A 25,436-nucleotide genomic window follows, 5' to 3' on the forward strand; every position below is an offset into this window, starting at 1 on the left:
AGAAAAGCTGCTAATTACAAACTAAAAAATGATAATAAATTATGTAGGTTGTATTAAGTTTTTTAAGCACTGGAAAAAAGCAAAGTTACAAGGCTTAGAAGGTGCAGGGTTGCATTGAGGTTACTTATGAACAGAATTTGCCCATTGCATATAATAAATTCAATTACCGAAATGAGATTTGGTTTTATTTAATTCATATAATATTTGTGTATGTACAGATGGCACAAAATTAATCATCCAATTTAGTTTTTGAATAACTTTTTTATTAAATATACAACAATTATTTTGAGTGACGGAAATTTTTATTTTGACCTTCACGCGCTCTATTGATTGTCTGTTTGCATACTGCAGCTCTCTAGTACACAATTGTCAAATATGTTTCACGTACGCCGCCATTTGTAAAAAATAAAAATCTTCCCATAGGGTGATTAATTTTGCGCCATCTTTTATATACTTATAGTATAGACGTGTTGTCTGAAGTGGTGTAAAAATTCAGTTTTTAAATACAAGAATATTCTAAATTTTTGATTTCGTATTTTTCAATAGCAAAACTAAAAAACAAAATTTTATTCTATTTATTCTGTGAATACCGCTTTTTTATTGTAAATGTTTATACAAAGAAAAAAAATTAAGTTTTTTGTGACTATTTTATTTGTTGTAAATACTCAATTAGAGATATTTCTTTTGAATATTTTGTGAATAATTTTTTGTTGTAATTAAGCATTCGGGCATCACGCCTGTCCCAGACATCTTGCGAGTCACTCCCATAAATACTTTCATCCTCAGCGATAACATTCATTTATGTTTCTCATTTTTAATTACGGCTTCTGATTTAATAAATTGTAATTGGCTTCACAATTTGTAAAAAATTGACTGACACGACAAATTTAATTACGTTAATAACATCACTAACGATTTGCTTGGAAGTTGTATAGAACACTTCGCATATTTACCTCATCCTGTCCTCACCCTATGGAATATCTCTATTCTTACTTCATTAATTCTCTTAAACCTTGTTTCGGTTTTCTAGCCAATCAATGCATGTTTCCGTAACAGTACTGTGTAAGATTTTCAACATGAATGCCTTATACTACAGCTCAGAGATTAAGAGGATATTAAATTTGGATGAATCGGTTTTTGAAATGTTTGACTGAAAGGTTCACCGGAAGATTTATGAAGCTTTGTGCGTTGGTGAAGGCGACGAATCTAACGAAACAATATAATATTTCAATGTACTTCAGTGCGCCAGCTGCTCTTAGAAATTCGACTTTGTACACGCTAGTGGTAGCAGTGGAAGGAAAAAGCTTGCCCTGCATGGGTGGACAAAGTGGAGAATGACTTCGACTCAGTTATTGCTTTTTGAATGAAGAAATATTGCATGAAATGCGCTATCATGAAAGGCGTGAAGAATTAGCGCACATTTGTTAAACTCTCCAGAATCACAGCACAAAGAAAAAGTGGACGTTTATATTGTCAGTGGCATCACCTTTGACAGCTACATAATATTATATCTTGTGAGTCCAAGTGTGTTAGCTTCCTGGGAAATCCATCTTAACTTTTATAGTATCATATATCAATATTATGAGTTGAAATTAATTTTGTTGAAAAGCACATATTATTGAATTGTTTTCTTTTAGTGAAAATAGATTTTTAAAAAATTGTCTTTAAAACTTCAATTCAGTCAATTTTCTCACAAACTTCATAAGTCAAGTAAGAAATCGAGCTAGCAGTTACTGTGTTACTAAGTAAATAAAACAGTGTGTATCTAAAGTGGTCAGGCAACGAGGAGCGTGGCACGGAGTAAGTGGTGTATGGTTCGAAAAGTTTTAAGGTTAGGTCGAAAATGATTAGAAACGAATTGGGTTACCGAATGTTTAACATTCAGTTAAAGAAGAAATGGAAAGGTTTGGAATAATAATCATATTCATACTGACATTTAATTAATTTTTAAATAAATCTTTTTTTATAAATAGTTTTAAATTGGTTAATTTTTTTAACCTATGTTTTTTTTTTAATTTTGTAATATTTTTATCACCTCTTTTGTTTTAAAATTTAACGCAAATATTTCATATTTTTAGTTTTCTTTTTTAAATTACTCTATGCAGCGTCCACGTTGCGTCCAGCCGTCAAACTTTAGCACCCCATGCACGCTTCACCATGTACGCACCCTTCTCAGCGATCATCACCGCAGGCGCATGCGTGTTGCCCGATGTCACTTCTGGCATAATGGATGTGTCCATGACACGCAGCCCTCGTACACCATGCACACGCAACTCGTGATCCACTACCGCCAAATCATCACTGGCTGGCCCCATTTTACAGGAGCCTGCTTGATGATTTTCGGCGCCTGTATTGCGCCGTATCGCACATTCCCAATACGCAGCTGTGCCGAATGTTAACGATTCACAGCCCTCTACCAATGTCTTATCCAGTCGCATGCCGTACTGCTTGAGCGGTGAGGTCTGTGACAATTTAATGGCGAACTTGATGCCTTCAATCAGCCTCTTAACATCACGTTCATCCGTTAAGTAATTGGCCACGATACTGGGTGGTGCTAGTGGATCGCTGGAAGCGAGCGTAATGGAGCCGCGTGATTTGGGATGCAGCACTGTTGGGAACATTTGTATGGAGCGCATGTTGTTCGAAAGCAGTTCGCCCACCTGACCGGTACGTGAGCAACTGGCCGTGTAGCCCCCGAAGTAAAGTTGCAAATCGGGGGCGTTTGGATCGTCGGCATAACGTGAGGGCACTTTGGCGGTCACATCTGAGATGCCAGTGCCGGACATTAGACCATCGCGGAAGAGTAGATACTCCATAGCGGTGGCCCAATTTAGTGGTGAAGTGTCTGTATCGTCAATGAAGTAGTTGATAAGGAAGGAGACATGATTATGTAGATTCTTGCCGACACCGGGTAGATTATGTATCGGACGTATGTTGACCTGATTACCAAAATAAAGATTGAATTAAAAGTTAGTATCTAGTCTAATAAATTATCTTCCTTTTACCTTCGCAAGCTCGTTAGCCGGACCGATGCCGCTAAGCAGAAGTATTTGTGGTGAGTTCACGGCGCCACCGCTGACGATCACTTCTTTCTTGGCGAATATCTTACGCGTGCTACCATATTGATCGATGACCTCCACACCTACAACGGTTTTACTGTCGGGTTTAAAGAGTACCTTGGAGGCGGTTGTGTTGAGTAAAATGTGCAGGTTATTGCGACTGCGCGCCGGACGTAAGAAAGAACGCGCCGAACTCCAGCGTATGCCATTGCGAGATGTCATCTGGGCGATCATGAAACCAGTAGAATTGCGGCCGTTCAAATCTTGTACGGTATAGCCTAAAATACAAATTGTAGTCGAATGTTAAAAGTTCTTGGGGAGGTGGGAATTTTGTAAAATAAGAAGTGCCACATATGAGTTGCGATGGTTGTTAGACGCTGGTTACTCTGAGGAAAAACATAGGATGCTCTATTACATATTTTTATAATTTATCTCATATAATGGGAACTAAACTAACTGTGGTTCAATGTGATTTGATGTTAGGTTAGGTTAGGTTATGGTGGTAGTCAGTCCATATGACCAACTCACTTAGACCTTACAGGTCCGTTGTGATACCACTCTGCGGCACGGGAACCTTGTTTATTTATTTTCATGAAACCATTTTGAGGCTCTTATGAAGCGCGGGATTGCTCTAATCCCCGCGCCAGATAAATCTGTAAGAGAATTGAAAAAGTGTTTACCTATACGACCTGTTCTGATTTTAGCTAAGACTCGACAATTGCAAAGGAAGTGCTCTGCTGTTTCTTCCTCCTCCTCATCTCTACAGCTTCTACAATATTGATTGGAGAATACTCCGAGTCTCAAGGAATGCCTTCCAAATAGCCAGGGGCCGGTGACACAACCACGATCTTCGAGATATCTTCTATTGAGAGGCTAAGCAATTCCTTTGTCCTTTTCTTGTTTATTTGCGGCCATAGTAGCCTGGCTGTTACGCATGTACTGTCATCTTCCCATGACCTATTGGCCCTTGGGTAATGTTGTTTTTTATTATTAATTTACTCGTGGCCAAAGGTATTCCAATGGTACTTTTATCACGGAACACTTGAAGAGCAGTACCTTTTCTGGCTAGCTCATCAGCTCTACAGTTTCGTTCAATATCTCTGTGTCCCGGAACCCAAATAAGGCTGTCCTCGAATACGACGCTAATATCATTTATGGCTGCTCGGCAATCCTGTGCAACCTTTGACCTTAGTATAGCCGCATTAATTGATTTAATGGCCGCTTGGCTATCCGAGAATATATTTATAGTCGTTTTTGTTACGGCATGCATATTTAGATATGTAGCCACTTCTTTTATGGCTAGAAACTCTGCCTAATAGACGTTGCAGTAGTCTGGTAGTCGAACGGATAGTTCCAGTATTAATTCTTTCGAAAATACTTTATCGTCTAGTTTGGAACCATCTGTATAAAAATTTAATTCCCCCCTTCTCCACTCCCTTCTTGACGGTATACTTGTCTTGAAGAGCTTGTCGAAGGTAAGTCTAGGAGTAGAATAGTCTATTTTTTGTTTGTGACTGTTCAGAGTGGGCAAAATACAGGCGTGGCAAAACCCCGTTCTTTCCATAGCGCCGAGGCCGCGACCACGTTTTTCCCTACGAGATTTAGTGCAGGGAAATTGATTAGCACTTCTAGCGCTTTGTTTGGGGTAGTCCCTAAAGCACCAGAGATGCATAAAAGAGCTGTTCTCTGGACCTTACTCATGATTTTAGTGTAACTCGCCTTTAGAGCAGATGGCCACCATGCAAGTATTCCAACCGAAGTATATAGCCAATGAGTAACGCTAGGAGTTAACCTCCATTTAATATCGACCGCTCTTTTGCAAGTTTATAATGCAACGTTGGCCTTTTTTACTATTTGCTCAATATTAGGTTTCCATGTGAGTTTCCTATCTAATATGAGTCCTAAGTACTTGACATTCTCTCTCAAAGGAATCTCCATACCCTTAAAACCAGCGGGGAGATTATAGGAAGCATATGTTTCCTTGTGAAGAGAATTATTTCAGTTTTTGCGGGATTTATAGCGAGTCCCCTACTCTTAGTACTGCTCCTAAGCGTAGCCATGTTAGAGCGCAGAATGTCCATGAGGGTGATTTGATGTTACATAATACGATTTTGTATCTTGTGATGAAATGTTGTTATGAGATATCACATCAAGTGACAGCATGCCAGTGATGGTAAATGGTTTTTTGAAAAATCCCTACACAGCCCAAAAAAATTCCCTACTTTTCCCTACGCTTACAAAAAATTGTCCCTACGAAATTCCCTAAATTTTTTTCTCCTGTGTTTACACTATAATGAGGCAATTGCAACGCCAAAATTCAATTGTGTGCTTAAGATTTTTTAAAAATTCCGTACAGAGCTTCTGCAGTGCAATCAGTTCTTTTTGGAATTAGATCCAGCAGCTTAACCACAAGCCGCTCGCTTTCCTCGTCGAAAAATCTCACCATGAGACACATAGGTATGCTTATTGAGTCCCATGTCTCTCATCGATCATTATGGAAAATTTGTTTACTTTTAATTTTCTTAACTAAATTGTCTTTCCTCTTTTGCCAATTCATTTTTTATTATGCTGGTGCACTTCTTTCTTCCGAGCTCAGAGTTTGTTATTATTTCAGAATCGGGCACGATTTCTTTTAAGAGTGGGATTAAATGGTCTACCACTTGCAGCGCAACATTATGCTCAGCGAAGAACATGCTAAGTCTTATTTCGAAATTTCTGGAACCATTTAGTTTACTCGCTTTATTTTAGATGTCTTTTTAATTGCCTTCATATTTTTTGGTGCAATTTTCGCGCAAAGAAAAAATCGTGCTAGCGTTAACGAAGAAAAAAACAGGCAATGTTGCCGTATTAACGCTTTTAAAAGTATGCTGCCATAAGGAAAAGAAGTCTGGCATAAAGTCTTACCGCAGATTTTCATTTTAAATATACTTTTTTAATTTTACCCCGCTATTTTAAAATTTTTTTTGCCCTTCTTGAAAATTCCCTACATTTACAGAATTTAAAAAAATCTGTCCTTCTTTTCCTTACGCCCACATTTTTCGACAAAAATCCCTACATGTAGGGAATTTTCCCTACATTTACCATCACTGCAGCATGCTTTCTTCTGTTTCATTGATCTGTGTCTAGTGATGTCATACTATATAATTTTATATCATTATGGAGTGATTTTATTATGAATCGTATTCTTGTTTTAGTGTGTTTTAAGGTGTTATGACGAGATGTTATTATGTGATGTTTAAACATTTAATTTTATATGACGTGATGTGGAGCTTTATCTCATATCATATCATATCATATCACATTTTGTCATGTTATGGCACCATGTTGCATTTCATCAAGCGGTATTTTATCATGTGAATTCGCCTTTTTCGTGATGCCATATCATGTAATTTCTTTTTATGTGATGTAATGCCATGTCAGCGCATTATATCAAGTGATATTTATGTTTTTGTTTTATTAATGTACTCTGTTCTGTTCACTTGAGTATGATATGATATAATAGGTTGTATTAAAACTAAAATTTGATTATCTATGCTACAATTTCATGTTATGCCATTTTATGTAGTGAATCCATGGCATGATTTGTGAATGTGTGATTTTATTACATGAAATGTGTTAATGTGTTGTTGTAAGCATAATATCAAACACATATTAACTCCATAAACGCATACCATAATTCATCTTTAAATTTTTGAAAAAATAGTTAGTTCGGAAAATCAAGTGAACTATCAACTTACCCAACTCTGCCCCTCCCTTCAATATCGCATACGACAATGGTGGATTGTAAGGGAAATGTGACACCGGTAATGGTCCACCTTTTGCATGCAAGCTCTTATCTACCTCATCCAATTGCAAATTATCCTCGGATTTCATAAAGAATGGCAGCACTTCGTCATACGACCAACCGGGATTGCCCAGGGCAGCCCAATTGTTATAGTCTTCAGGATTGCCGCGTATGTACATCATGCCGTTTAGCACCGATGTACCACCCAAAACTTTACCACGTGGCCACGTACAACGCTGTCCTTCCGCTCCCAAACAGGCCATACGTTCCGGTTCGGTGGTGTAGCGCCAATCAATCGCACTGTCAATGAAATTCAAGAACATTGAAGGTATTTGCGAGCCAACCGGTTCATCGCCACCTTGAAATAATGGAAAACAAAAGAAAATAAGTAGTTGTAGAACAATTAAAAATGGCAGTGAGTATCATACAAAAGAAATATTCGAATTAATTACATTAAAACAATGTGTGACACGAGTTAATGACTAAACTCAAACTTGTTGCAAACTTGCAACTTCGTTAGATTGCACTTTTATCTGCATTTTGTTTCTGTAAATCAGTCTAACTTGTCACGTAACGCTCTGCTAACAGTTTACAACTTCACAAACATGCATGTTTTGATGACGAACTGTTATTGCTCATCTTTGCACTCACCGAAAAAATTCCACACTGCGATTTAAAACCGCCAATCTTGTTCAGAATACATCGACTTATAATTATTTAATATTCTGTAGTCTGTATTTTCTTTGAAGTGAAGTAATCGTCTGAATTTTGAGCATTCTAAGTATTCCGAATGCATTTTCGACAGCAGTTATTGTGGAAGAAGATTGTTTAGGTATCTTCCCGGTCCTACTACTACGTTTGTGACTCTATGGTATTTTTGATCAGATATAAGATTAATGGAGACCGAGCTTGAAAAAATGTACAGAAATAAGTGATATGTAATTGTTAAATATCGATGTGGGGCTCATTTTCATCACATTATTTATTAGCCCTTCCATTGGGCTTGCGATCAATGTTCTCTTATCCAGAGCTATGCGAGATGCAATATAAGGCGCCTTCGATTCGCCAAGCGTTAGCAAGCAGTATAAATAAAAATATGTTGGTGGCACTGGAAAAGAGCTGTCAAAAATTATATACTAGTATATTTGGAAACACTTAATGAGCATTAGTAAAACTGCGCTTGTATAGGGCAACATCTGTTGCTTCAACTCGTTGCTTGTGATGCTCGTGCTCTATCAATACCCGCTTGTGTTCTTGTTCTTCTCAACGTTGTTGTTGACTGTAAATCAACAACTAATAATTGCAAGGTATGGGAATACGACGGCAACACAGAAGATAATTCGCAAAGTTGGAGCAACAGAAATGGCTCGGAATGACGTGGTGTAATGAAACTTGGCGAAAATTAGGAGAGAGATTTGCCAGCATTGAAAAAAGTGAATTATAAAAGTTTTTTGAGGGATAAACATAGTAAGCTCAAGTAAGCTCACCGTGGCTCCGTAATACGCAGGCGCGCACACATACAAACATACATACGTATGACGCTTGAACTAAACACCAAAGCAAGTAATAGGCAGTGTAGTATACATACTACAATACTCACTATACTAGCGTGGCTCAGCAGTACGCAGCCACACACATATACGTATATCAACATATAACGCTTCGTAGCCAAGAGTGGGGAGGCTACGAAGCACCGCGCAAAGAGGAGACAGAGAATAGGGAACGCTGTATAACTGTCTCATTCTCTCGCAGGCTATATACTATAAGATCTATATGTATGTCTCTTTTTAGTGTCGCTTTTTCGTTTCATCGAGTCTCAAATCACTCCCAACGATTCTAAAGAAGTTTTCACTTCAAAAAACTTAAAATAGTCAGTTCTGAGTGGTACACACTCATTTGTGTGCCAGAAGTTTTCGTAGAGTCAAAAAAACCAACTGCCGAAGACGAATCATCTATTCACCAAGAGCTCTCACGGATCGGCTCAGGCAAGAGAGTTTTTGAGCACTCAAAAGAACGAACAACAGGGTTATCTACCTTGCAGACCTAATTTGGCAACTAATCATTTCTTTTTGTTCAATAAAAAAATGAGGGATTAACATTTACCTTGTCATGTCGGTCTCCTTGCCGCGGGGATGAGGCTTAAGTGGTGAGTTAACCCCATGCTATGAAGATTAACTTACCACGAACTAAGAGGGCAGCTCCATATAGGAATTGGGTATTCACTCATCCGCGGAACGGCGGAATTGGTGGCCACCCAAGTACTATGTGGAGAGTACCGTACCGATGACCGGGCAGGAGGTATAAAATGCATTTTATTATAATGTGGAGGCTAACAATGGATCTCTCTGCATGAGGTAACCCACTTTCGGGAAATCCTTCCGTCGAGCAATCGACGGCTCGGGCATCGGATGTGCAGGCCCGAACCCCACACTCCCTTATGACCAGAACTGACACCCAGGGTTCCGGAGGAAGCGCACTACTAGTGGTGAAACATGGCACATTGGCTATGCCAATGGAGAGCCGAGTGAGTATGAGCGATACACCGTCGTCGAAACGATCTGATGCAACTGAACAAGTTGTGGAGGATGTGGAGATGGCGGACAATCTCTCAGTAGACTCAGACGGATCTCTGGTACCGAGTAAGTCTTTGACAACGGTTAAACCTGGTGCAAATCAGGTAAGTATCATGAGTACAACCTCTGGTGATGCCCTAAATGCTATGCTTGATTTGCTCCCCCTGGATCTTAAGATACAACAGGAAGCAATAAAAGCAATGTGTAGACTCCATAAATATGGTTTCTGGCACGAAGATGGAACTTCGGGACACAGAGAAATCTTTAATTTGCTGTCGGAGCAGTATCCACTGTTTTTGGCACCTAAAGATGACCTGATACCCACAGTTTCATTTGGAAGGAAATTTGATGTCATATTGCGTGAGCAATGGAGCAATCCAGAATGCATGCAGGGAGGTTTGACGGATATTTTCTTTCCCGATGGGTCCAAGAATGAAATAGGGTCTGGAGCCGGATGGTACTTAAACGATAGTAATAAGTATCACTATACTATGGGGGGAATGACAACTGTTTTCCAAACAGAAGTTTTTGCCATCCTAAAAGTAGCCGAATAGATAATCGAGAGGAGATGGAGCGGGAAACAGATTGGAGTCTTCAGTGACAGTCAGGCTGCATTGAAGGCCCTGGAGAACGCGAAGCAAACCTCAAAGATTGTTCAAGAATGTTAACAGGCTTGTACTTATATGGGTTCCGGGACACTCCGGTTTTCAAGGAAACGAAATTGCCGACGAATTGGCCAACCGTGGATCAGCGGTGCCCCCACAGTAGCCAGGGCCAATAATCGGAATAAGTTCCGCAGGAATCAAGAATTGGATCAGCGATTATGTAGGCAATCTACATAAAGAGCGATGGTCCGGTCTAGAACGCTGCAGAACTGCAAAGTGTTTTGTGACAAGTCCGAACAGAAAACTGTCAAACTTTCTACTAAAACTTAGAAGGAAAGACATTCGGTTGATGGTCGGCATCATTACAGGACACAACTCATGGGGTCAGCATACTATATGACCACCATTGGAATCATCGAGGACCCGGTATGCCTGTCATGCTTGGAGGAGGCGGATAGCACTGAGCACTTTCTCTGTGAGTGTCCTGCCTGTGCTAGAGCACGCCTACGAGTATTGGGTTCTGATGGCATGAGAATGAGTAATATTCGTTCTCTAAAACTGAAGGATATTTACAGATTTGCCAAAGAATCTGGAAAATTCTCACAGGACTAACTATCTCTATCTCTGTCTCTATTCTTTCCTATCTCTTTCTTTGATACTTTTCTCCTTCCCTCCTTGACTATCTACCCTCTTTCCAGAGCTTTAAATACAATGGGCTCTTTAACCTGAGTGTTTTAGGAGCCACCAAATCTCCTGGTGCTCCTTGGCTCGACCTTTTCAAATTTCAATTTCAATATTTTTCAACGTCGGAAGAAGCTGTTGAAGCCTTTGAACAAATCCTTTGCACAAATATAAGCACACAAACTCTCCGTTTTGCCTATATTGCCAAGGAAAATATGAGACTCAAGAGACGCGTGCCCTGCTAGAATGTTTTACATTTGAGCGAAGCATGTGGCGCTCAAATATTAGCGGAAGACTAGCTGGCCTATTACAATATATGCTAGAATATTAGGAAACCTGGAGCTATGGTTATAACGAAGCGTCACCAATTATACGAACGCTGTTACTCCATGATAATGAATGCAGACAAAATGAATGAATGAATAACATCCTGCCCACTCGAAAGAATATCTTAACTGGTAGTACCGAGGGAAGAGAGTAGAACAGCGAGGTCATGAGATGGTTTACTCCGTAGGTACTAGCGTATCTTGGCTCAAAAAGAGTTGAGGTGGGTTGCATATGAGTCGGGCATGTGCATGAGCCGACTCTCTGGTCCGCATACGAAAACAAACAATCCTTTAAACAGCTCCTTCTACATAGCTATCCACAACTGAGTGGTAAAAGTGCTTTGAAAATTAGTTCAAGCGAATGTAGAAGTGAATTGACTCCTAAGAAAAATATTTTGAAAAACAATAAAATCATATTTTTTATTATTTTACTGTGCTTTCATTATTTGGTGCGAACTTCGAAAAGTAACTCCCGTAGTGCGCATTTTTTTACTTTTCATATAAATAACTGATGAGTTTTGCACAGTGATGACCCCGAAAGTGTGGCTAGTCTGAAACAGGAATGAAATTCAGAAAATTTTAATTCTTTATGAAAAATTTGCTTCACAGTAATCGTTAGGGTAGGACTACCTTTCAGAGTATAATCATTAAAATCTTTGGACATTTGCGGTATAAATGATGAAGTGATTAGCTATCGGCGAAGAGGTAACAGTTCTGAATTGGAAATTTATTTCTCTTGCAGGGATGTTACTCGTAAGAAAGGCTTCAGCTAATATATATAAGTAGATGTGTGTGTGTATATACACATACATACATATATTATACATATATGATGACATACATATATGGGCGAGTGATTCAGCAGAGTAGCAAATAAGTTTGTTGCTTTAGAGTAAGAAGTTTAATAATTTCATTCAATTCAGTCCCATCTCATTTATCAATTGCTTCGTTGACGGTGATGCGCGAATTGGTACGAAATGCTGTCACTGCCTGAATTATTGCTGCTGAAAATGTAAATGCTTTTCGAATTAATTGAAATTGATGAATGACTATCAAAATCTACGTTTCAGTTAACTTTCTTGTCTTATTGGCGAATTCTTTCAAAAAACGTGGTGAAAAGTTAAATGCACGAAACTAATGGCAGTGTATACAAGAACAAGATATAATATAATGAAGAAAATGGATATAAATGAAAGCTATACTTTTATTAAACCAGAGGTAACTAGAATTGTGAAATGAGTTTATTAAAATTGGCAAATTTGGCACTACAATTCCTTTCGAGCTAGGTTGCTCTGATTTGCAATGAAATAAATGTATTAATACTTGAGGAAATATTTTATGTTTATGTAGAATGCGTCTACGATGCCGTCCTCGGAGTGATATGATCCGTAGCTTATAATATGCAGAACCACGGTTGTGCGAATACTCAAGGTCGCGCTTAGTGCGGCACCTCAACTCTGCTCTTATTGGATTTGACAGAATCAGCTGTTGAGCTGGCGCAAATTTAGATCTTTTTTCACACTTTTTGTTAACAAACTGATTTTTTCTTGCTATTCTGTTTTATATTTATTACTTACTTGCTTACATAAGCCTAACCTAACTTTTCCCTTTTAGTTCTAACCTAACATTTCACCTAGTTCTCAAATACACCTTATCTATAAATGCGACATGAAAAAGTTACATTCAAATTTTCATTTCCATCTTCATAATTTTGTATTCCTTCATTCTTGGAGTAGAAAATAGGTGCCTTTTTTAAGACCTAAGCCGCAACGACTAATCACATGAATTTGGTTACGAAACGACCTTTTTCTTTTAGAATATTCTCCTGCGATTGTTTCTTGATTGCAATTTCTTTCATATGAGGAGGTCCAAGAAAAAAACGCCTATTTTTCGGTCATCATTGTATTATTGCGAGGACATCAACAAATTGGAGGCTCATTTCATGAACTGTAGCGAGCTAAAGAAAACAATATTCGAAAATGAAATGTTTTTGTTTTGTTGCCGAATAGCAAGAGATTTTATTTAAATTCTCAGGAGCTTATTAATCCATCTCTGTGGTAGTGACTTCATGCATGTCATGACATTTTTTACTTTAAATTGCTTGACTTCTTTATTTGAGTGGAAATAATGATGAGGCAGAGTATGAGCCAAATGATATGCAGAAGAAGCAAATGTGATTAAGACGGTTGTTAAGGTAAGATCTCTTATTTCTCTGTCTATGTTTGTCTTCACCGCTTTTGCGAAACGAAGTCGAGCGTGATGATGGTGGAGAATAACTCGGTCGTGTCTCTCTTGACATTGTTCATCTATGACGACCATATCCATTTCTACTAGCTTATCAACAATGTCAAATGTTTTCGTAAATGTTCGTGCATATCATCACCGGGTGTCATTTTGTTCAATATAAGCGATTTGAGTAACATCGCCTGACGTGCTGGTTCGCGGGATTGATATACTGATTGTCGATGTACGACAATGCTTAATTTGCTGTAATTCACTTGGACAGATTGATAACACCCCATCTGACTTTGCTTTGGCATCGCTATCTACCCATTTGTTCACTGCTTCGGGTGGCGCTTCTGGTTTTACACAGCTGGCATTCACGTATTTCCATGTCTCATATTTTATTAAAACGGCCTCATCTTGTATTTTCCAGGCTTGACGTTCAACATTAAACTCATTTTGACGTGATAACGTCTTATAATTCGATTTAGCCGGCTGCACGCACGAAAAAGTGTGTCGTTACCTTGCTCATTAGTGTTACCTTGCTCATTTGTCGTTACTTTGCTCATTTGTCGTTACCTTGCTCATTGTCGTTACTTTGAATGAACTGCAAGCGAAAGCGCGGAACGAACGACAAAGCAAACGAACGGCAACGTTCGACATCTTGCTCTCTCCTACTTAAGTGAGCGTATATATGTATGTATATGCGCATATGTACATATATAAATTCGCGTATTTGTATTTGCATATGCCTTCTTATTGATTATTATTAATTTGATTTACTTGAAGAATTTAAAATAAAACCAAGTTTGTTAATAATACCTGTTGTCCTAATGTTATTATTATTAATTTTTTTATTATATATGAAGGAAAAAAGTATGGTAATATTTACCATATACCTTATAAGAGATGTTGTATACTAATATATGTATATAAACATGCATATACATATACAATTTCGCGCAATTTTCAAAAAGAACAAATCTATATGTAAAGATGCATACAAATCATATGGACATATCAAATATACGAATCTATTCCGTACGCAAGCAAATGTAAGCTAATGTGCTTGAACTGCAAGCGAGAGCGCGGAACGAACGACAAAGAGCACAATCGGCCCCCGCGTTCGGCAACGTTCGACATCTGGATCTGTCCTACTTGAGTGAGCATATATACGTATGTATATGTATGTATATGCGCATTTGTATATAAATTCACATACTTGTATTTGCATATGCCTTCTTCCGGTGTGCATGGTAATGAACCATTTCTCTGTTGAGAATAGGACGATGATAGAAAAGTAGGAAATGAAAGGGAGTGTTTCGAGTGTAATGTGTCTTGAGAAAGTCAAATCGATGATGATGCCTCTTAGTGTTGTTGACTTATTAACGTCTGGTGCACAATCGAAATTGAAGATATCTTTCATGAATTTGATAAATGTTTCGTCATTTTTCACGTTTGTGTAAATGTAACTTGACCTATTCCATTGCAATTCAATTTACCTCCTCCTCTATATCCATACAGAATATCTATCAAAGAAATAAAATTAAAATTTTGTTTTGAAAATTGCAACCATTCCATCAATATTTTCTTATGACGTTGTCACGTTAAACTATCGTCAGTAAACCGACTTTACAGACAACCTCTTTTTTAGTGTTGTATTCTCTGCTTACTTCTTCTGTTGTCAACATCTTTTCTTTGAATTGTTAGTTGTGGTTAAATGGGCACTATCCAGGCGCGGTGGAAGCGTCTTTTAGTCTGTATAATATAGGTGATGCCAGATTTGTGATATATTATCCATTTCAACATCATATTATTTAATTTTACTTTATTTAATTGGAATTGAATTATATTAATGTATATTATTTCAATATATTTTCCTTTTGTTTTTTGTTCTTGTTTAACTTTTTTATTATTTAATTTTTGTTTTATATAGTTTACTTTGGTTATTTTATTATTTTAATTCATTTACTTATTTTGTTCCAATTTATTTTAATTAAAGTTTTATTTTTTTATTTCATTTGTGTTTATTCTTTGACTTCCTCTTACTTAATTTTATTATTTTATAAAGTTTAATTTAATTTTATATTACTTTATTTTATTGGAATTGATTTTATTGTATTTAAATGTATTTTACATTATATTATTTAATATTTTTATAAATTTCCTATTTGATTTTATTTTACTCTCTATTATTATAATTAATTTAATATAGTTTTGGTCTATTTTATTTTATTGATCTTATTTAAATTTAATGTATTTAATTTAATTTGATTTAATTTTATTTCATTTTAAGTTATTTTAAACTATTTTGCTTACTTTTATTGTTTTACGTTATATTATTTTACTTCATTTTTTATTTTTATTTAATTTTACTTTATTTTAATGACATTGATTTTATTAAATTTTAGTAATATATATTTTCCTGCTTTATTTTGTAATTACATTTTCGCATTATTTTATTTTACTTCAGTTAACTTTGTTTTAATTTAATTTATTTTATTTCTTATTTCATTTATTTAACTTTGTGTTTTATTGTTTGCTTTATTTTGTTTTATTTTATTTTGTTTTGATTTATTTTAAATATTTAAACTTTTTTAATTAATTTTTTTTTTATATGATCTAACTTTATATTTTTTACTTATTTTATTTTGCTTTATTTTATTTTACTTAATTTTTTTATTTCGTTTTACCCTATTTTATTTCATATTATATAACGTTTGTTTATAATCGATTCCGAGTATTCTTCAGTTTCACTATCCCACGGTTCAACTAACCATCGCAATTAGTTTTACTCCTTTTGTGAGTTTGTAAGCTTTTAGCTGCCACCATTTATTTTCTACCTTATTTATGTAGAAACTGCTACCTTTTGTATTTGAGCAATTATTTAGTATTACTTGTTGAGTGATTCAGTTATTTCTGTTTGCGATTATTTTTATTTACATAGCTTGCGGTTAAGTTGATGTCAAAGTTGACGTATCGCTGGTATGCATTATCTTGATTTAGACAAAAAGAATTCCGTTCGCTTTTACTGTTAATTTGTTTTCACTTTCAACTCACTTTGTATTGTTTTTGCTTCTCAGTGTATTTTTCATCATCGCCCACTAATAGTAATTCGTGCCGTGAAACAGGTCAAAGGTGTTTTCCTACAATTTCAGTACATCAATTGCTTTGTAGCGCGCTTGCATTTATTTTAATTTTTTTCATTACATTTTTTCTTTGAGTCTCAAATTATGCGGTTAAATGACGCAATTTTCATGGGTTAATTGTGCGATGGCGTCAGACAAGCATCTCTAAGCCCTCAGTTATGGTAGCGAAATTCAATGAGTTTCTGAAATCAGTCAAATTCACAGACGAGACGTTAGTGCTTCTTAACTTTCTGTTTATTTTTTGTTTGTGTAATTTATTTTGCATAGTAGAATCCACAAATACATTATTTGGGGCTTGTTTTGTAATACAATATAGCGCCGTAATTGAAAAATTACATAAAAAATTACTGTTCATAAAAATGGCCAACGACTTTTTAAGTTGTGCAGCACTTTTCGAAAGAGGTAAGAAAATAGAGAAAAAGTAGAAAAAAACTTTCATAATCTTTATTCACTTAATGTTGAAATAAATAAGTTGCTGAATACACACACACACACAAACACACGTCCACACTTATTTATATTGTCGCCCATCATGACGATAGCGGTGATGATGTTGATAAATTTAGTGGAACGTTGTCAAGAGTTACTGACTTCTCCTTCATTTTACACCTTTTTAAAGCCAATTTGTATGTATAATAACATGAATACATACATACTTACAACGTCATGTATACCGTAGGTGCTGGTTGTAAGGATTCTTGCATACATATGATTGTGCGCTTCTGGCCACTGCTTGCTTGGCTACTTACGCTTGCCTCGTATTTACGCTTAAGGCTTTAGGTACTCATTGACCGAGCTGTTCTCAACGCCTATACTAAATATGTACTTATGTATAAATACTTGCACATTTGCTTGCTTAGTTGCTTATACCTCATATTCACTGCCTTTTACGGTAGCAACAGGCGATTGCGCTGATTGACTGACAGTTGTTTTTGCACTCAATAATTGATGGTAATTTATTGCACGCGAATGTTTGGCTCTATTTGTGCTATAATGGTTGCTCATTCATACTTACTGTCTGATTGATTGTGTGGCTTGATTAGATAAATACAATCATATACTTGCTGAGCATATTGGTTGTATATAACTGAGGCTACCACTTCAAAAGTTGCCCAGCTTTGCCAGATTGTTGAGATGAAGTGTGCCTAGGTCTCATCCTGATCCCATACAATGAGGAGACACCAAAGGAAAGTCCCTCTACGGTTTTTGAAATCATTGTGCACAATTTCTAAACACCCAGTGAGCAGAACCCTGTGATGCCTGGAATTATTTTCTGTGCATTTTAAAAGTAGTAAAGTTGAAGATCATTTTTCATGAAAGTCGGAATAGAAAAGTATAGATTTTTGCTGTGATATATTCAGATTTTTTACCTCCCAAGAACCACAATATTCAGCTGGAGATATGCTCATATTTCGTTCGCCTGCATACAAAGCGAGTAACAGGATTAAATACAACTTACATTTTTGAGCAATGCATACAAATTTAAATCAATTAAACGAAAATTTTCACTGCTCTATGCTAGATTAGATTGGGTTACGTTGACCATTGAATCCAATTTGATACCACACCAATCAAGTTCCCTCTCGCATTCGACAAACCTGAGTCTTCCCGTATTTCTCCTAATAATAATAGGACCTGTTAGCAGCCTGATAAATTTTTTCTGACGAGCTGTATGCGCTTGTAGGAGCGAATCCTGTTCATTCTGCCCATATAAGTTTGGCAATTTAATTTTCGACATATGATTACCCGGCGGCAAGAGGCTTCTTGGCGTGTGTGTATTAAGTTGCTGGCAAGACCATTGGGTAGCAAGGGGAAAGGCAACCTAAACCTCCATCAGCATATTGGACATTATGTATGCTCGACACAACAGACCAGCTCCTTGAAAGACTGATCAAGCCTCGACTGGCCGCAGACATAGAAAACACCGGACCACACGACTTTAGACGCGGAAAGTTTACAATAGGGCCAATCGAAACTTTCACAAACCACGTAGGAGCAGTGCAACTGCGCAGTATTCAATGCAGAAGCATAGTTCTCCTTGCCACCTTAGATGTATGGAACGCTTTCAATAGCATAAGATGGGCGGACACATTAGCCACCTTAAAGCTAACTTTCAAAATTCCGGCATACCTACATCCCATAATAAGGAATTATTTGCGCTACTGCAAACTCGCCTATCCAACCCAAAAAGGTTCTCGTTGTATAGACGTCACATGCGGAGCGGCAAAACGATCATTTCTCGGTCCCGACTTATGGCCCATCAGTTATGACGAGATATTCAACATATGTAGAAATGCCCGATAGTACCTTTCTAATCGGATACGCAGTTATCACAGCACGAAGCCTTTAAGAAGCCCGTAGAAAACTGAACAAAGTAGATTCACGTGGCCTCAAATTAGCCGCAGAGAAACCGGAGCTAATACTTCTAACCAAAAAGCACATCCCGTTAGAAATTAGTATGCAAATTTTCTCAACTTCGCTAACCATAAAAAAGGTTATAAAGTATCTGGGCATAAAACTGATCCAAGCCTAACTTTCTGGGCCCAAATAAAACACGCAGCCGAGAAAGTCTGTAAGACGGCATCTTTACTCAGTAGACTGACAAGATGCTAAGCAGCGAGGAAACGTGGGAGATCATCAGTGGCTTCGCGGAAAATTTCTCCGGATGAAAAAAACAGGGCTTGGACGCAAGCACATAGGCATAGACCTTGTAAGGAGGAAGATGGAACGCCATTCTGCAGTAATGCGAAAGCGGTTCCATGGTGGGCGAGGGAGAGTTGTTTAGTCCTAACGAGGGGAAGTTTTTTTCCGAATATACCATTGCTGCGACGGCAGCTTTGATTGCATTAGGCATTTTAAAGCCCCTCATTCGCAAAAAAATAAAATAAAAAAACAAAGATCGTTGGGCGTGACCGTATGGGTCCATGTGACATACGAGCATATTCAGGACGTCTAATTTGGAGCTGGATTTTTGATTTTTCCTTAGTCTGAGTTACCTCCTCACAGGAAATTGGCCTCTTAATGCGTTTTTGAATAGAGGCAAATGCCTCTAAAGAAAGAATTATCTATCACATTTGTATTAAAATTAATGAACCATTTATTACTGTGATCGCTTACATTCTGTATTAAAAATTTGCAAATAAAAAAGAAGAAGTGGGGACTGGAATGAATGAGTGCCCGAGGCACTTAGACATTAGAAATCTTGGGGGAGTGGTGAGTAATTGGACCAATGGACGTCATAATGTGAGTCGTTTGAACTCCACTTGTCGGAATGTCGCAATGTTAGGCCAATAAGCGAGTGAAGTGTTTAAACGGCGAAGATGTTTTCGGCATTCAGCTAATTAGTTCAGTAGTTGTGTTGATTCGGGTATTGTGTTTTTTCTGTAGTATGAGGTATTTTGACACCGGTCCAGCAATGTGTGACAGCTCAAATCTGGGTCACGGAGAACAAAATCCTTCGCTCCGAGTTGCTCGTGTATACGGCCCCACATTAGAGGCCTCAGTTCAATATTCCTCGATAATAGAATCTCTATAGAGGTGTAAATACTTGAGTGTTTGAAATTTAGCAGAGCTCTAAACGCTTAAGAAGGGCACAATAGACAATTTAGCTCGTAGTGTTTAATAATAACTGCAGTTAAGTTCTTGGTTTAAACTTTTGACATGCAAAATTAGTGTTTTAGATTTTTGTTTTTTGTTTTTATTTTTTTATTTATTTATTTTTTTTTTTTATTATTAATTTTTGGTTGACGGCCGTTTGCCTATTAACGCAATTGTGCATGAAAAAAAAACTGAGTTGTGGCGGCGATATAAAGCTAAACACGTGTGACACTCGGTCGACGTGCAGGCCTCAAATTGGTGAAGCAGCTCGTCTTAACCAGGATGCATATACACTAAAATTTAGTGACTAAGTAATCAATGTTTTTATTATCGGCTTAAGTTTGTTGCAGAATTTGAGTATTCACCCTGATTTCTTTTTAGCTTTAGTGACCTCGCTTGATGTTCTTGCAATTACGCAATATTTTATTATAAATAGACAATGATGAGCTTTTAATTTTTCACTTAAATTTTCAGAGTTGTTGCTTTTTCTTGTTCGTTCAATATTTTTTGTAGCTGTATAAAAATCAAGGCCAAACCCGTCCCAACTAAGGCTTACCAAACTTAACAATTTTCATATTTCCTCTTTATAAAAAACAAACAGCACACAACAAAAACAACAACAACAACTACAACAGTAACGCATGTGCAAGAAATCTTCATTTAATGCTTGAATATGAATTAAATTTATTTCCAAAACAAATTATGATGAGAATCGGAATTTTAATGCCGCCTACAGGTTTGCGTATTTTTTGTTGTTTTGTTATTAATTTTTATTTTGATGTTTTATTCACTCTTTGTTGTTTAATTGTAGCTTCTCGCTGCAATTACGCTGAATAGGTACAGCAAAATTGCTAAAAGTGATGGTTAGTGGTAGCTATTAAGAGATAAGAAATTTAGGCTAAATTTACATAGTTGTGCAAGAAATATATTAAAATTTTTTGTTGTAATTTTTTCAGCAAACAAGCTGCATAATAAAACTCAATAGTATAGAAAACCTTAATGGTGAAAAACCCAGTTTGTATTATTATGAAAATTTTTATGGAAATGAGTATACACAAATGTATGTGTGTTCCTCTGCAGCAAAAAAAAAAAAGGGAAATACAAATTATTATTGTTAAGAAGAAGTAGCATCAATTAGTTTGCGGTAAAGATAAAAACTATACCACACAGCAGATGAGCGCAAAGTAAATCATTTGGCGTTTGATGGCCGTAAATGGACTTGAAGAAGCGGGAGTACAAGGCTATAGCCTCATTATGTGACGAATAAGCTGAAGTCTGGAGATATTATGACATTGGGTTGGAGAATTAAAAAAAATTTAAACTGAAAATGAAAAAAAAATTGGAAAGAAACTGAAAAGAAATTAAAAATTCACAAAAAAAAAGGTTATGCAGAGTTATGTCGGACATTGTCTGGCAGCATAATGTACCAATGGCTTCAATGCAGTGAAATTATGAAACTATAAATCCCAGAAATCTATAAATCTTTCGTTGCAGCCTTGGAAATGCTAACCAAATGAACTTTACATTGTGCTGCGTCTTAACCCAATCAAAGGCTTACAATTAAGAAAATTACAACAACAAAAAATAAGACTTACATATTGATTGACAAATTGATGGCCGAGTTTGCCATAAATTAGCTGCAAAAAAAAACTTCAGTTTATGACCAAGTGTTTATTTATGTGTTTTTACTTTGTTTTTGTTGTTTCTATTTAGGCCTATAAAAATGCTGCCGTCCCAGTCATAGTGGCTACACCAACTAATAGTCAAACTGCTGCTGCTGCTACTGACCGAATAATTTGAACTTAAGACTTAAGGCACAAACTTGTGATTATGCGCAACAACATTTTTTATAGCTTGGAAATACGGCAGTAGCAAATACCAAATCAGCAATAACTTTCGCAAAGCGTGTAGAATTTGTTTAATCATATTCTATGAATTGAGATGAATCGGGGGGCAAGGAGAATGGGTTTAGTATATGTGGATTATGAACGATGACTGTGTTGCAATTGCGTTGCTGATGAAGCTTATCAGATTTTGAATATCAAGGCCTGCTTTGCGCAGCAAAGAAGTAAGAGCCAAATTGCCTACATAAGAGCAGCTAAGGAGAAGGTGCTGAGATGATTCCACCTAATCCTCCATACAGCTGACGCAAAAAGGACTCGAATTCCAAGTCTCATAGCATGCAAACCTCGCGGATAGTGTGATGTGAGAACACCCACGAAGTTCGAGAGCTGAGATTTTGTCCAAATCAGAAGATAGGATTTCGCCGCCCTACAAGTTTATGTACCTGTTCAGCGCTCGCTGGCTGGGCATCCCCTGAGCAGTTTCGAGGGCACTATCGTTGACCCAAGGGGCCTACTTGTGACTTGGCTATCGGAGTAGATATTAACCTCTGTCGCAGTTATAACACAAGTGAGTAGGGAGTCAACTGCTTTTTCAATTGCCGCTACCTCTGCTTGGAATACATTGCAGTGGTCCGGTAACCTGAACTTTAGTCTGATGAGGAGCTCCTCGCAAGTACTCCTCCGCCAACCTTTTATTCCAACTTCGATCCATGCGTGAACAGCTTCATCAGAATGAAGTGGAGTGAGAATGTTCCGCTTGGACTTAACGAGGAGGTACATTGACCCGTCAACAGGGGGATGAATGCAAAGTTTCTTAGGATTCTTAAGTGCCCATAAGTGAGGTCGAGTCTATAGCCCGAACCTCTAAGCCTGATTGCGGTATGTTCAGCGGCAATTTTGCCTGCGTGGGTATTAAAGAACGAGAGGATGTGTGGATGTATGGATGTAGTGTGCGAAATAAAAGATGTAACAATTAGGGTGTGGAAAGACTGGTGGATAAGCGAAATACGGGGCAGATGGACAGCCAGACTAATAAAAGATGTCGCTTTATGGTACAGCAAAAACTTCGGGGAAGTAAATTTTTTATATAACCCAAATGTTTACAGGGCATGCGTATCCAGAAATACCTGTTCAAAATAGGGAAATGCGAACACTCCACATGCATTTTTTAATGCATGCGTTGGGAACAAGAACGTCGAAAATATAGTCGATCGCATAACCACCGAAAATGTAATTGACAAGATGCTAACTAGACCGGTAAGCACAGCTACTAGTTTGAAAATTGATTGGTTTCTGCACCATGACTTCGTCAGAGGCTTGATCGCAGCTTGTCTATTGAAAAAAAAAATTTGATACCTCTCTCGCTTCCGCGTTCCCTCAGTATTCTGCATGCTTGCAGAATCACAAAGACTTCTGCCTGAAAAACATTACCTGTGTTCGGCAGTTTTAAGGAAATAGGTAAATTGGCTGATTCAGAGAAAGCCCCTGCTCCGACTCTCGATTCCATCTTGGAGCCGTCAGTGAAGACAGAGGTGCCAGCCTCGGTACAGATTTTCTTTTCATTCCATTTCTGCCTACTTGGAAAGAATTGCGCTGGCACGACCCTCAAGTTTAAGTACGAGGTTTAGAGAAATTCGGTGTTAACTGTTTAAAAAGGATATCGTGCCCCTTGAGAGATTACCTCCAAAGGTCGACCTCCTTTAACTTGATTACACTTTGAGCAGCGATGGAAATAATGTCAAAGTCGATGGAAAGTAAGTGCAAAACGACATTAAGGGCAGCACTGGGACAAGTTTTGCAAGCAATCCTTTGCACGCATCCCAGTTAAGTGATATTATAGTCCTTGCGAAGAGTTTCCTTCCAAACTATTGGTGTATATAAAATCTAAATTATTCCCAATTTATATCTGACAAAAAACACGTTTAATGAAAATTTTTACGATATTTTATTGAAACGACACGCTAGCCCTATTAATTCGTACAACCGTAAACTGACTTTGAATTTGTCGACTGACGGACTGACGGACTGACTTGCTACAAAATGTGTGTAATAACTTCGCATTGATGTTTCCCTTTTTCGCCTCCCTATCCTAGTTATTTTTCACATAATTTTATATTGTCTTAGTTTAGTATTGTTTTTGTTTTTGAATGACTGTATACAAGTATATATTTCTATTGCAGCATCTTTGAAAACGTCGTTTATAAATTTAAGGCTTTCCAATTTATGGTTAAAACAAGGAATCACCTTTTAAGGAACCTCAGCGCGGCTGTTTCATCACTTACCCGCAAAATCCAAAACAACAAGCAATTCGAATGGAACGTTACATGTGCGATCATTCATACACATACAAACGCACTACATACACTTCGCACATACAGTACATTCACACGCCAGCAACCATACATACATATTTGTATGTACGCGTGTGCATGGCAGATTACTGGTTTGTAAATTTAAATAGCAAGTCTTAACTTATTTCCACCAATGCAATGATGAAAAAAAAAGAGAAAAACTGTTTTTTGTTTTTTTAATTTAAGCGCCAAGTTATATTTGAAACAGCTTTTTTTGCTCGCCTTTTGTAGGCGTGTGCTTTCCGCCGCTGATTAGTTAATTAAACTGCCAATTTGGCACTTGTGCAAGCGCTAATGTGCAAATGCCAGAAAAGTCTATATTTAAAAAGTGTCTATGCAAACATAGGCGGTGATACACATACACACAAACTCATATGTTTACGCGCCTATATGTACGGGCATGCAGTCATACCCCAATTCATATCCTGATTGATTGATTTAGTCATCACATCGCATGGAAGTCGCAAATTAGGCGGAAAGTCATGTGTATATACTTTTGATTTTGGAAATATTTTACTATTTTGTGCATTCTACTTGATTCAAAAGTAAAAATTAATTGAATTAAATAACTTGGCTAACCATAGCTAATTCCACCTGCACTCAAGAGAGTTGTGGTTTTTACTTTAAAAGCTTTTGTGTCCTTTAACAATTTTTGTACCAGCATATTGATATGAGTTGCATATATTATATTTAATATCACATTTCTCTGAATTCCAAATTAGTTTCGAAATCATGTTTTTGTTTTCTTGAACTGGTAGTTGGTATAGTTTTTTTCACTGAAACTCCATACTAAGGTAAGGAATACAAAAAAAAAAAATTATAGAGAATATGCGAATTCCGCAAAAAATATGTTTATAAAAATATTTAATTTTGTAAATTATTTATAAATGAAAAAAAAAATATCGCAAAAATTAAAATGCAGTATTATAATACTCGCTGATACGGTATTTTAGTCACTTGAATAATTATGTAAGCAAATGTGTGTTGCATAATGATAAGGCCACCACTTATTGATACTTCTTGGCCTTGTAGACGATTTATATGTATGTACACTGCGTTAAATAACCATAGCACAGGAACTTATTGACAAGTTTTGGCAATACATTTTTAAATAAATTTAGTTTTTTTTTTATAAAAAATACAGTTCATTCTATAACAAAAACTATATTAACCTTCTTTTTCTTCTTGATTGACGCGATAGCCGCTTACGCGATTTTAGCCGAGTTTAACAAAACGAGCCAGAC

The 25,436-nt window shown here is 37.0% G+C and overlaps 1 protein-coding gene across 2 annotated transcripts in view; it reads right to left on the bottom strand.

The window, feature by feature from the left end:
* Positions 1-311: 311 nt before the first annotated feature.
* Positions 312-25,436, bottom strand: part of LOC128861560 (glucose dehydrogenase [FAD, quinone]) — a 102,988-nt gene continuing 77,863 nt past the window's right edge. For both annotated transcript variants that reach the window (XM_054099805.1, XM_054099795.1), the window contains exons 4-6: positions 6,797-7,201; positions 3,006-3,337; positions 312-2,939 (exon numbers count right to left, since the gene is read on the bottom strand). In XM_054099805.1, coding sequence (XP_053955780.1) covers positions 2,127-2,939; positions 3,006-3,337; positions 6,797-7,201 — 1,550 coding nt within the window. In that variant the 3' untranslated portion in view covers positions 312-2,126. The remainder of the gene's footprint in view (positions 2,940-3,005; positions 3,338-6,796; positions 7,202-25,436) is intronic.

The sequence above is a fragment of the Anastrepha ludens genome, chromosome 2 (assembly GCF_028408465.1).
Source record: "Anastrepha ludens isolate Willacy chromosome 2, idAnaLude1.1, whole genome shotgun sequence".
In the NCBI taxonomy this organism is placed as follows: domain Eukaryota; kingdom Metazoa; phylum Arthropoda; class Insecta; order Diptera; family Tephritidae; genus Anastrepha; species Anastrepha ludens.